This window comes from Ischnura elegans, chromosome 5, assembly GCF_921293095.1.
Source record: "Ischnura elegans chromosome 5, ioIscEleg1.1, whole genome shotgun sequence".
NCBI classification, from domain to species: domain Eukaryota; kingdom Metazoa; phylum Arthropoda; class Insecta; order Odonata; family Coenagrionidae; genus Ischnura; species Ischnura elegans.
The window spans coordinates 64428617-64441320 of NC_060250.1; the positions used below are offsets into that span (position 1 = coordinate 64428617).

At 38.4% G+C, this 12704-nt stretch overlaps 1 protein-coding gene across 1 annotated transcript in view; it reads right to left on the bottom strand.

Moving 5' to 3' along the window:
- The window catches only part of LOC124158984, an 801817-nt gene that overhangs the window by 96424 nt on the left and 692689 nt on the right, over positions 1-12704 (bottom strand). The window contains exons 26-29 of the mRNA XM_046534437.1: positions 11639-11988; positions 10687-10847; positions 8317-10057; positions 6945-7042 (exon numbers count right to left, since the gene is read on the bottom strand). Coding sequence (XP_046390393.1) covers positions 6945-7042; positions 8317-10057; positions 10687-10847; positions 11639-11988 — 2350 coding nt within the window. The remainder of the gene's footprint in view (positions 1-6944; positions 7043-8316; positions 10058-10686; positions 10848-11638; positions 11989-12704) is intronic.

Consider the following 12704-nt stretch of genomic DNA (forward strand, 5'->3'; position numbering starts at 1 on the left):
ATGTAACTAAAACCCTTCCTTTAAAGAAGTGTAGGTATGGCATTGAAGAGTGGTAATGAATGGAATAAGGAAAGGATCATTCTATAACAAATGAGGATTAGATAGAGAATGAAAGGCATCAATGAGTCTGAAATGTCAGGATGAAGAAAAATTTGAAGAGTTGAGGAGGAAAACAAACTGACCACAATTCTGCTAAAATTGATTTTAGCATGATACAATTTTGATCGTACATATTTTTTGGAGTTTCCAGCTGATTAATATGTTAAATCATGTTTTGCGAGCCACATTATGAATGATTTGGGATTCTTTTCCCCCATAAAACTTCGTAGCTATGAAACCGCTTATGATAGAAAATCAGCAAATACTCTGCGATAACTGCTATCACTCCAAAAATATTCGGAATATTTAGATAATTATCCGTAAACACCACGTAGAATAGCTATTATCGCTGCTATAATAAAAAAGTGCACAAAAATAAGCGCGAGATATCTATCCTTTGAGAGATGTCACAGAGAATGGAAACCGGTGATGAACAACAAAGATAAAGTGACACTGATTTTTTTACACGGCGAGACGGAACACAATGAAATTATCATGAAAGACCACTGAAGTTGACATATATGTACTTGAAAAAAATAATGTGTCCCATTCCCAAGTTCGAAAGAAAGAAATACAGGCCATCAAGAAAATAAAGAGATGAACACATGAAAGAGAAATAATGCAGAGTAAAATGGGCGGTTGCCTCCATCGACTTAAAATGTCGAACACGCTTTACGCACTTCAATTCAGTGGCGGATCTATGGGGAGGTGGGGCTAAGGGGGCTATAAGGCCCCCCCTGGGTCGAAACACACAGTAGATAAAATGAAAATGTTTTGAGACTGCCACTAGTACTAAATTATTTAGTTATATTTTTCCGATTTATTTACCTACTTTAACGAATTGAAACACAAATTATCTCTAAACTTAGGGCCAAATTCATACGCTTTTGGTGTTACAATAAGTGACGTCATGGCAAGATTAGCAGTGCCGGAATGCACTATTATTAACTTTTTTTAGAAGTGAAATATTACCCTGAGTGTTTTTTATTACAAGTCAAATTTTACACTTAATTAAATTTTTATTTTGTTTTGGCTGTATATATTAGAAATTTTGAGGCAACAAAATTGATACGAGTGTTATTTGACTATTATGTCTTTTGTTAACGAAGCCCGGAACGGCGTTCCGGCATCATGACACCTTCATCTTGGATATCCAACTTATGCTAAATAAAATTGGTAATTTTTTTCGGAACCCCGCTACTGCTGGGAGGTTACCCCCCTTTTCGCCCCTCTTGTCCCCATCCTAGCTCCGCCACTGCTTTCATTGATACGCAAATGGCTGAGCTAGCATATAAAATTAGCCTAAATCAATACGTTGATTTTACCTTAGTAACAGCGTTCTTATCCACAAATCCCTATCACGAAGTTACATGAAGCAAACATATATGATATACAAAAACTTATCCAAAAGAATGAAACGACGACGATGAGATCGAAGTATCGTAAGATATGATTTTCAATTTCACTCATACAACCTAGCAGCTATGACACCACCGGTGATAGGAAATCAGCAAATCACATTTTTTATTTTAGATCATTTACTATCATTCCAAACATTATTCGGTTCACCTATAACTTCTCATCAGGTGCTTACGAAACTATGCTATTAAGTATGTTCCTATGAGAGAACTTCCTATAATGATCACAAAAAGTAAAACTATGCAGCTATCTACAGAATGATGATGATAAGAAATCATGAAATCGGATTTTTATCTTTGATATCTACTACTATTTCCAAAATTCACTTCCTAACATAAATTTCTCACCGTGTATTGACAATATATGTTTCTGCCAAATTATAACCACAAAAAGGTAATACTTTCTTCTCAAAAACAGCTTTTACATTATTAGGCTTAATTTCAGGAATATGCTGAAATAAGACAATTAAAGTTGACGTAGGTATCATTGACGAGCAACAAACCTTAAGTGGCTCATGGTAACAGCAGCGTTACTTTAAGTGAACCGCCAAATGTTCCCTCGTTACCAGCCAGTGGGGTAGCCAGGAATTTCGTTCGGGGGGTCCAAAACCAGGGAATAAATATTTTGTTTCCATAGGTTACTAAGTAGAGGGTTTAAAACTAATTTCAACACTTTTTATAATAGAAAAAACTTCATTTTTCATAGAAATATGATGAAATCAAGATTTTTTTAAATTTTATTTTCTTTTATGAAGGAAAGTAACTGTGTTTTTATATTTCGGGGGAGGGCTCCGGATCCCGCTCGCTACGCTACTGTTACCCGCCATTGACTTTTAGTCAACTCCCTTTCCCAAAGTTCGCAAAATCTTATGCATGATCCCATAGACGAGAAATCGTATTTTTTTCCAAATCACACGGTTCATATTTAAAATGAATTTTATTTAAGAGCAACTATTCTCCAAAATTACCGATGAGCCACTGGGTACAGTATTACATTCCGCGCGCAAATGGGCGATACGGTGCGGAATGAGCTGCTTTCTTCGTGCGCTAAAGGGGGAGGCAGATACGCGGATGAATGAACTCTGTCTCTGAGCCAATGAAGAGCTTGAGCCACAGGAGCTTCAATGTTAGGATGAGCAGTAGCTTCATCAGACTGACGTGGTATAGAGCGGAGATTCGCCTTTCTCATCGAAAAAAATTCCAGATGCTTCCCAGATGGTGATATTTGGAGGAGGCGACCGACAACTAAGGTCATTAGCGCCATGAGGGATGGTATGGATGGAAGGATGGAGAGAAACCCGGCGTCGGCATTAGCCTGCTCTCAATGAAAGGCGCCAAGGGGACCACAGCTTAACGTCCCATTTGACGGACGGAGTATTGCGCTTGAAATTTCCTCAAACAACATTCAAGTAGGGATCGGGCAAACTCTGCAAATTCTCTGCCATCACCAGGATTTGAACCCGAGCCTACAGGGTGGGAACCCAACACTCTAGCCACCACACCAACGCGATCCCTTGCTCCCCTGATTTGGCTTGAAATATCTCCACGGTTCATCTCGTTATATCCATAATAATGCGTTATGATGACTTGCTCCCTATAATTTCTTTTCCCAAAAAAAGGTATAGAATGGAATATCCTAAATATATTTCCTGTGGTGCCGTTCGGTCACACCAGAAATCGCAGCGTAAATCATAAATCTAGCACAGCTTTACGATGTGTTCGACTTACGATGGATTCAGCATACGACCTGAGCTGATTTTGCGCGTGATTTTTTTTCGTAAATTTCGCTGATTTTATTTCCACTCGTACAATATATCATAAAATTTGTAATTCTACGACTTATTTGCTAACAAAATATATTTTTTAACATAGCAACATGTACATGCACAAAGGATCTTTCAACTTATCTATCATACGGAAATGATACCGATTCAACATACGATGGGATTCCCTTTATATAATTGCACAATCGGTCCTTCGGAATTAATGAATATCGTAAAGCGAGGGTCTTCTATACACATGTGGAGACGAATTCCGATTTCTGGAGGGAAATATGTATATATCCTTCCACAAGAGTCACTCATTAGTAAAAAAAATTAGCGAAAGTTAACATCTACTTGATAAGTTTGTGACGACGTCATGTGACCAGTTCAGTATCAAATTCATTCACTCGTCAGCAAAAAAATTGCACTGCAGCGTAACGTGCACGGCAAGTTGATAGGAGGAGCGAATGATTTCATTTAATTACAATTTTCCCAGGATAGGGCTATAAACTTCGATTCATTGCCGCAGATTGCTCGAGACGAGATAAGGTTCTTTTTATCACGAAAACTTTGTCAATGAAAAAAAACACAATGGTGAGCGAGCTCATTTGGGCAGGAGGGGAAAATTAGTGATTGATTTGAATCAAATTAACACTTACTTTCTTTTCATACAATGAAATCCTTTCACGCTCTGAGCGATGAATTTCACTACGAAGAGGTTATCTGATAAGAAATTTCAGTGGAGAGCAGTGTGAAACGAATATTTTTTTTACCCATAATGATCTCTCACTCAGTAATTTAGCTCGTAGACAGGTTAAGATATGTGCTGATACCGCTCGCCGCGCACTAAGGCACCTGTGATATAACTCAAATTCAGTGAGGGAGCCAGTTACTTTCCCTCGGCCACCTCGCACTGAGAGGATTATATTTCAATATTGGTAATGGTGATAAATGCAGTACTACCGCCAATTCCGATTCGACACGTGCTCGGTGCACATGGGCCTTCGGTGACGACGGACAAGAGCACGAAATATTAAGAGCACCAATGTTGACGCAATTATTTCAAACTTAGCGACATGGGTAAAAAGTGACGGCGCAATTCGCGTGGTCGTTCGGACCGTAGGGATTAGAAGATTGATGGACGGGCAGAGTGACGGGTTTATGAAACACGGGCAATAATTAGGGGCTAGACACCTGTGCACAGACGTTCATTTACGCAGGAAGCCGGACAGAGGCTTAACGGAGCGTGCGGCTTACCTTCAGTTTCTCATACTCTCATCTTACGCCGTTGAATACTAATCATGGTTATATTCTCAAATGGAAACTTGGATTGTGACTCTAATATAATTTAAAAATTACGTACTAGAGGTGTGCGCGAAACCGAAAACTAGTCCGCACCACAAGACCGACGAAAAAACCTGCTGAAAATGGTGTGATGGATCTTCCTGTAGTAGTAGATACTTAGTACTAGGACGCATACTTAGTGTTCAATCTTAGTTTTGTAATCCTTAATTTTTAGAGCATAATATTTTACTGCCAGGGACCATTTCACGTTGAAGAGATCATCGGCGTAGACACCGGTGAGCGCAGAGATTACCCCTGGACTTAGCCGCGATCGAATCTTCATCGTAGGTGTACATGTCTAATACATGCTACAATACACACTCAGGGTTTAATCTTATTTTACGATACTTATTTATTATACCCCAATTTTCAGTTGCCAGCGACCAATTTACTCAGTAGAGGTGGAGGAGAGCCGCAGCGCCGTCATACGCCGTAAAAAATACACACGGATTCCCTCGGAAGCAAAGACATCAGCCAGCGCATTGCTCTTCTCGTAACCTCAGAGTAGATATAATCAGAGAGCTCAAGATGATTGAGTAGTATTCATCGAAAACCCCGACTTCAATATTCATCAATGAACACCGAAGAGGTTAGCAAATGAAATACTTTAAAATTATCATCAAAATCCTGATACCACTCCTTATTCTTCGTGGATAAATTTGAAGGAAATGAATTTTTAGTTGAAATAGCCAACATTTAAACACACGCTATCGTCAGAATAGCGGTCAATTGGCGATCTAGCCAGACAAAAAATATAGGAGGGGGAGGATCGCGTAATCTGGGATTTTCCCCTCTCAATCTTGGTCGCATACGCAGAAGACCAATTTATTCATGCGTACCTACTACTCTATGCTCTCAAGACTAGTGGCGGATACGTATGGGGGGCACAGGGGGCGCGCCTCCCCCCTCGCGGGACCGCCCGCATTGCCGAACATTGCAGAATCACAATTGTCACTATTTTTATATCATAGGATGGCAGTGTGTGGTATATGCGTATAATCAGTTTAAATAAAAATTTCTTAAACTTTCCATGTGACTTACCTAATCATTTGCCATTACAATAAGAGTAAAGGTAGCTCAAGATATCTTTTGCACCCACACCCCTGGAGTTTTTTTTCTGAATCCGCTACAACTCAAGACACCAAGTCACTGTCAGCATAGGGTATGTACTTACATATATACGTACTACTCAGTGTTGTTTACCTGCGCGCAAAACAGCGAAATGCGGAAAACTGGTTTACAGCACAGCCTAATGGAATGAACAGCCAGCCAGGAAGGCGAGAAGAAAAGGCGGGAAAGGGGGTGAGAGACGGCTGCTAAAACAGCGCCTCTCCGCGACATAACGATCTCATCAAATCTCGTCCAGACGAAAACCCCTTCACTCGCCGGCAAAGTTGCTTAACATTATGCTGTCCGAAGGAGCCGGGGAGAAGCTCCTGACAAGCGCCGAGGGGAAACCCGCGCAAATAAACTCTAGAGTCACATAAATACGTTGAAAAAGGAGCTTATTTTCAGTGGCCGGGGGAAGGAGGGAAAGTCGCTCCCCGCTCTCCCGCCCACGCCTGAATTACTCAACGGATCATTTTGAAAGGAAGGAAGAGACGCGTTCGCCTTTATTTAAAGAAGAGACGGAGTGATGGAGCACTCCGAAGGCGTAACGGAACTTCTTTAATGATACAAGTGCAACTAAAGATAATTGTGGACGTGAGAGTGAACAGTAGTTTGAAAGTGATGAAATGTTATGTCCATCAAGGCCCAAACTCCCACCTGTTCCCCTAGAGTGACAAACGGCTGACTGGCTATGGATGGTGAGTAATGGAGGGAAAATAAACGCCAAATGATTTTTTTTCCGCGCACGGTACTGGGCTTATCCTCACTGCAAGGTCAACAAACAAACCTTAACTCAGGGAAGAAGCAGGGAACTGCCTGTCTTTACCCAACAAAAACACATCTCCCCGAAGAAGCATTGGCATTGAGTAGTCATCGTCAAATTGCTTCAGTAAGTTAACTAAGCAATAGGAACACCAACCTGGTCCTCTGTTTGCAGAAAATATGAGTAAATGTAGTGCCAAAAGATAGCATCAATTGAAAAAGTGACTGCATATAAATTCAAATTTTATCTATTAGTATCAAGTTAGGCACAGGCTAGAAAATCATAGCTGCAGGTAATTTCAAAGATACAAGTGAATTACATGGCCATATAGGATAACCGACAAGTGGGATACCAATGGGAAATCAGCAAGTAAAATTGCCAGGATTGTGCACTGCATTCAAATTACAAGAGAGGCAAAGATTATGATAACAATATAAAATGACTTACCTGAAGAAACTGTATTGGCTTTCCTCCTTGCTGGTTATCACAAGGTTTAGATGCAACTTTTTCAACTCCTACAAACACTGACTCCATTCCTGAGTGGCCTAAAAATCATAGCAAAGTATATCAGCAGAAGATCACATTAATAAGTCAAGATGTTTGATGGTATGAAAGAATACTTATTAGAAATGTTGAAAATTACAAGTTATTTCCATTCAATCTAGAGAGCATTCAACAAAATGTTACCAAAAAAAACACAAATTTCAATGTTCTCACTTAAACCTAAGGAAAAATTATAGCCATATCACACAAAAGATGATGCAGTGGGTTAGGGTACACAAGGGTAACACAGGGGGCAGGTAGATATTAGTTGATGGAGTCAACCTCAACATAAATAACAGTCATGTACTACAAGTAGGGGTTGTAAAGTAGATGCAAAAACAGCATTCTTGGATGTCATTGATCAAGATAGGGGAAGCAAGGATTCAAAAGCTCAGTGCAAATTGGAAAAAGATCGATGGCATTCATTATGTTAATTGTGCCACTACAGGATTAATCAACTATTGACATGGAAGGAAATGGTTTTCATACGATGGGGTATGATACAGAGCAAGAATTTGATATAAAAACAGAGTACGCCTAAATACTTATCAGAGGATGATTGGGGAAGCCTTTTTACAAGGTTTTTAAATATTTAACATACACTTTATAATAATAAAACCAATAGGCTACTTAGTATCTTTCATGCCGCAATGGTATGGCAATATTACGTGGTTTTCTGGTCTAAAAAGGGATTACTTTACGCTGCTTGGAAGAAGGGTGTACTATGTATGGGTTTGTAGAGATAAAAATGCCAATTTACATCATCAACCATGCTTCAAAACTGACTCCACATACGCGGAAAAAGATGAAGCAGAATGACTTCATACGTATTATCACACAATGAAACCCATGTCAATCAATAAAATGGAAAAGAAAGCCACCCTTGGATGCGTGCATAGTTTAGTACATGATCCATGATCAGTCTTTTTTTAAGTTACCTTGAGGTGTATAATATGATCTTCAGGTGTGTATATGCTCTGAAAATGACAAAACAAGAAACTGAGACTTCAAAAGAATGAAGAAAAAATGTCAATTATTCCCTCCAATCTTTGAAAGCCATAGATCCACTGAAAAAATGAGAGGGCAAGAGTTGGAGATGAGCCCTCAAAAAAGTCTAAACCAGGATAAGAAAAATGGAAATGGCAATACAAACTGCGCCATCTACAGTACAATCTTCATTATGCAATTATTTTCAACAATATATTCAGTGATCCAATGAATGATTGCAAAATAAAATGATTTTCTTAGCAAGTAGGATAAAAAATTAAGTACTCACCCATTACAGGGCTATTGCATGCTGAGTTTTCAGGTGACAGAACATCATACGTGGTGATCATCAGGTCTTGTGGCCTTGACTTTTCTCTGGGTGAAACCTGTGATATAGAACTTTCAAGCATAATTTGCTGCACTCGCTTCATGACCTCAGAGCTTCCTTTGGAACCTATAACTTTATCATCCGGTTCCTTCTCAGACAAACTCTGCTCCGGCAACCCTTTGAAAGTCAAACCAAGTGACTTTCTCCGCTCGTTCACATCCATCATCTCAATAATTGCATCCCGAAGTAAGAACTGTATCAACAAATCACAAATCAAATTCTCCTTAGGAATTTTCTTCATGCTCTCTAATTTGCCACTTGCTTCTGTTTCTGTAACAGTTAAAGATTTACTCTCTGCAATCCGTACGCTGACTATATTGACTTCCCCTTTATCTCCAGTAGGTTGAAATCTGAACTCTTCAATCTCCTCAAATTCTTCAACTTTGAAGAGAGGAGAGAGTTCTGTTACCTTTTCATTACATTCTACCAATTCTAAAGTGCTCGTTGAGTTCTTATTTCTCAATATCTCAGCCTCTACCACAGATTCTTCAAATAAATTCTGAAATATCCCCTCTGATATTTTATCAGCCTCCTTTTCATGTGATGCACCCTTCTTTGGAATGACAAAAGTCTCATTCAACCCCACTTCCTGAATGGACGTTTCATCCAAGTCACGAGGTGGTAAGCTTGCTGGCTCCTCAGAGATTTGCTGAGGATCAGAAACTATTAGGGTTTCAATCACCACATCTTTTGACCTATTTTCATCAGCAGGCAATCCCTTAGGACTTTCAATATCCTCGCTGGCTACAGATTTCTCAGCAGTGACATCATGAACATCAGACTCTTCCGCTGCAGTTTGATCAGACAACTCATGCCCACTGACTTGAGACAATTCTTCCACAATTTCTTCACTGGCGGGGCAGATGGATGAGTGGGCATCATCACTGTGGTTTTCAACTGAAGTTTCTTTTGCCTCCACTCCTGTGTCAGACATGTGCTCAAAAGTGTCATCATCATACTTATCAGACTTGTTGTCTTCAGCTAACTTGGATACAACATTCTGCTCAATTGAAGCTGAAGCACTCAAAGGTCGTGAGACATTATTTTCGGCTAATACTTTTTCAGACTCTTTATCCACCTCTTCTTTCTCCTCGACCTCAAAGGCATTTAATAATTCAGCTTGATGCTTGGTAGGGCTTTCAATTGTTGTTTCCAGACTTGAGCCTCGAGATAGAGATTGGGGGCTATTTTCAGAGACTGGAAAGTCTTCCTCTAAAGCTGGCATTTCCTCGATTACCTCCGATAAAGATGACATTGAGTTATCCCTTGTCCGGCCATCATTAAGACTTTCCTGTGCTTGGCTTCCATTGAGATTTTCTTCAGAAACAACACTGGAGTTAACTTTGGACTCTCCACTTTGTGTTTCGGGCAAAGAGGCTGTTTCCACATGGTCTTCAGTCGAGGGTGATTTTACACTCTGCTCCACAGCTGAAGCAGCAAGGCTAACTCTCTCAAGCACTTCTGAGGTAGAATCCACAGTTTGAATTTTATCAGGAGTCTCAACTGAGACTTCCTTTGCCTCCTCCACTTTCTTCTTCCAGTTCCTCCTGTGTTTGATCTGTGGTTTCACTAATGATGCCGAGGGTGATTCATATTCCTGCTCCAGCTCTTTGTGGGCTCTCTGAATATATAAATCATATGCCTGTGAAGACAGAAGAAGGTGGGAATGAAAATTCAGGGCAGTACATCCATCGTTAGTCAAGCTCTCTTCAGATAAATTTCTACTTTTACTAAAAAAAAATACAATAGTCCATGCTCGTAATATTTATGTATTTAATCCAAAGCAATGCCAAGAAGAAAAAAATATATGCTTTGATTTAATATGCAATTCTTCCAATAGGTCCAGCCCTAACATGATGCATTTATTGTGCAAAGTCATCAACCTAATCCATTTTAGCACATTTACTACACAATGAAAAAAATGATTGTAAAAATAAGAGACATATACGTTTGAAATTAATTTAAAAGACAAGTCTGGGCTGACTGACTTTAAAAGGTCAAGGCTGACTTTAAAAACTGCGCATTTGATAGACTTTTATAGCTTAGCAGGCAAGTTTACGTTAGTTAAAAAAACCACCAAGCACAAAGAATTGAAATTCTTCCACAGCTGAAAATTTAATAAAAAAGAAGTCTCTTCCACAATGTTCAGGCATATACTAATGAGAAATTGTTGCTTTGATTTCTTAAATGCAATTCTTTTTTCACAGGGCATATACAAATGCATATATGTACCAACTTAAGAAAATTAATGAGATTAATAGGAGACAATACCTGTATCTGCTTTATTAAAGACTGCTCTTTGGCTTTCAACCTCTCCCTGTGAATTCGCTTCTGCTGCTTCTTCAGTAAATCAGCTTCCATTTTTCGTCTCCTCAACTGTTCCTGCAGAGCACATATTTTGCTCTCTATATCACTTTGCTCACTTGCAGTTTCTGTAATATAAACAATACAAAAAACTTGTCATTACTATGCATTTAGGAATACAAAGTAAAATTAATGTGACATATTTAACAAAAAAGACACAAGCAATGAGATATATAGTTAACTTAAACCTGAAGCCTTATGACTATACTATTTTCAACGCAAAAGATACTGGCCAAATGCAAATAAGTACTACTGGAAAACTGTAAAAGGGTTGGGGTGTGGGACATAGAATTATGTATAATGAGGATGTTGAATTTTGTTCAAACTTAGGATCCCAAAAGCTTTATACTGTGCAATAAATGTGAGTCTGCCTGCTATTTTAACTTTAGACTTAAAAGTTCAGCACAGCTTCTTGTCCTCACCAGTGTAATTCCAAGGTATCAGCAAGATCAGCTTCCTTTGCAATAGCATCAAGTACAAACTAGAGAATTATATGAAGCTCTACAGTCTGCTTTCAATAATTGATAATGATACAAACAATATTTATTACAACCAGACTTTTTGGCTATATTATGAGATTTTTGAACTCCAAATTTTGGGTAAATTTTGTGTTAGCATGACATAAAAATATTATATATATATTATGCTCATGGGGCATATTTAAGGACATCAGAAATGAAATACATATTGTGCATCACTCTACAATCATTGGGGTCAGTATTCTTGGTGAAACCCTTGTGCTGCACAGCATTTTAACCTTGGACTATCTAGGTTGAAGTTTGGAGCTCTAATGACCTCAGCAACACAATTTTCGCCAAAATATTCACATTTTTAATGTTAGAAGCATGAAAATACAAACCATTTTGAGAAAGCACTATAGAGTCATCTGATCCACTGGAATGCCGCCTCTTCTGCCTTGCTACAAAGTACGGTGTCAGAGGACTCTTGATTGCAATATCAAGGGATGATGCCTTGCTCTCATCCTTGCCAGTGGCCAGGTCCTTCGTAGTAGTTGGTGACTTGGAATCCTTTGACTTGAGATTCTTCTCACTATCCACCATTTCTCTCACAGATACTTCCTCTTTTGACTGCTTTTCAAGACTAATTTGGGTTTTGACTGAAGATTCAGAAGTCTGGGAGGGTACATTCTCGGAGATTGACTGCTCAAGATTATTGAAATCAGACTGAATTCCATTCGACATAGATACACTGAAACAAAGAATTAAACTCAAGTTAATTCAGAAATTCAAGAATCGCAAATTTTTCATTGTTAAATTTTAACCTGACTGGAAAGCATACATGAATTTAATAAAATATTGCCGAAGTGAAAAGAGTGACTGATGGAGAAAGCAATAAAATATTTTTTCCTTTATTTATGAGAAGATAATCATTGAAGTCGAAGGAATTGCTGACAGTATCAATGGTGATACAGAAACATCATGATGTTAAAGTAGGTGTAAACAAATAAAACAAAATCATCAAAAATTTTTAAAAGTGATGTCGTTCATATCTTATTTGGCACCCAGTAGGAAGTTATATGTTATACATAACCACAAAAAAAAACATAAAAATAAATTAATGCTTTTTTTCTCCTTAAAAAACAAATAACCCCAGCAAGAATTTATTTTTCCCAAGAAATTTATAAGAGGAGTATAAAAAATGAATTGAAAAGAATTAATCATGGGTATATTCTAAAGTTTTAGTGAATCTAATCATATTGAATCAGTTTCCATCAGTTACAAAATCTGTAGATTTCATTCCGACTCAATAAAAAAGCTCCAAATAAAGAATTAATTCATATTCCTCATGAAATCACATAGCATAGTCAGTAGTAATGTATCTCACCATCAATTATGAATACTTGCAATATGTAAATAGATGGGATTCCTAATAGGAGTGCCTCATAAAAAGCAATATCTCTGTTA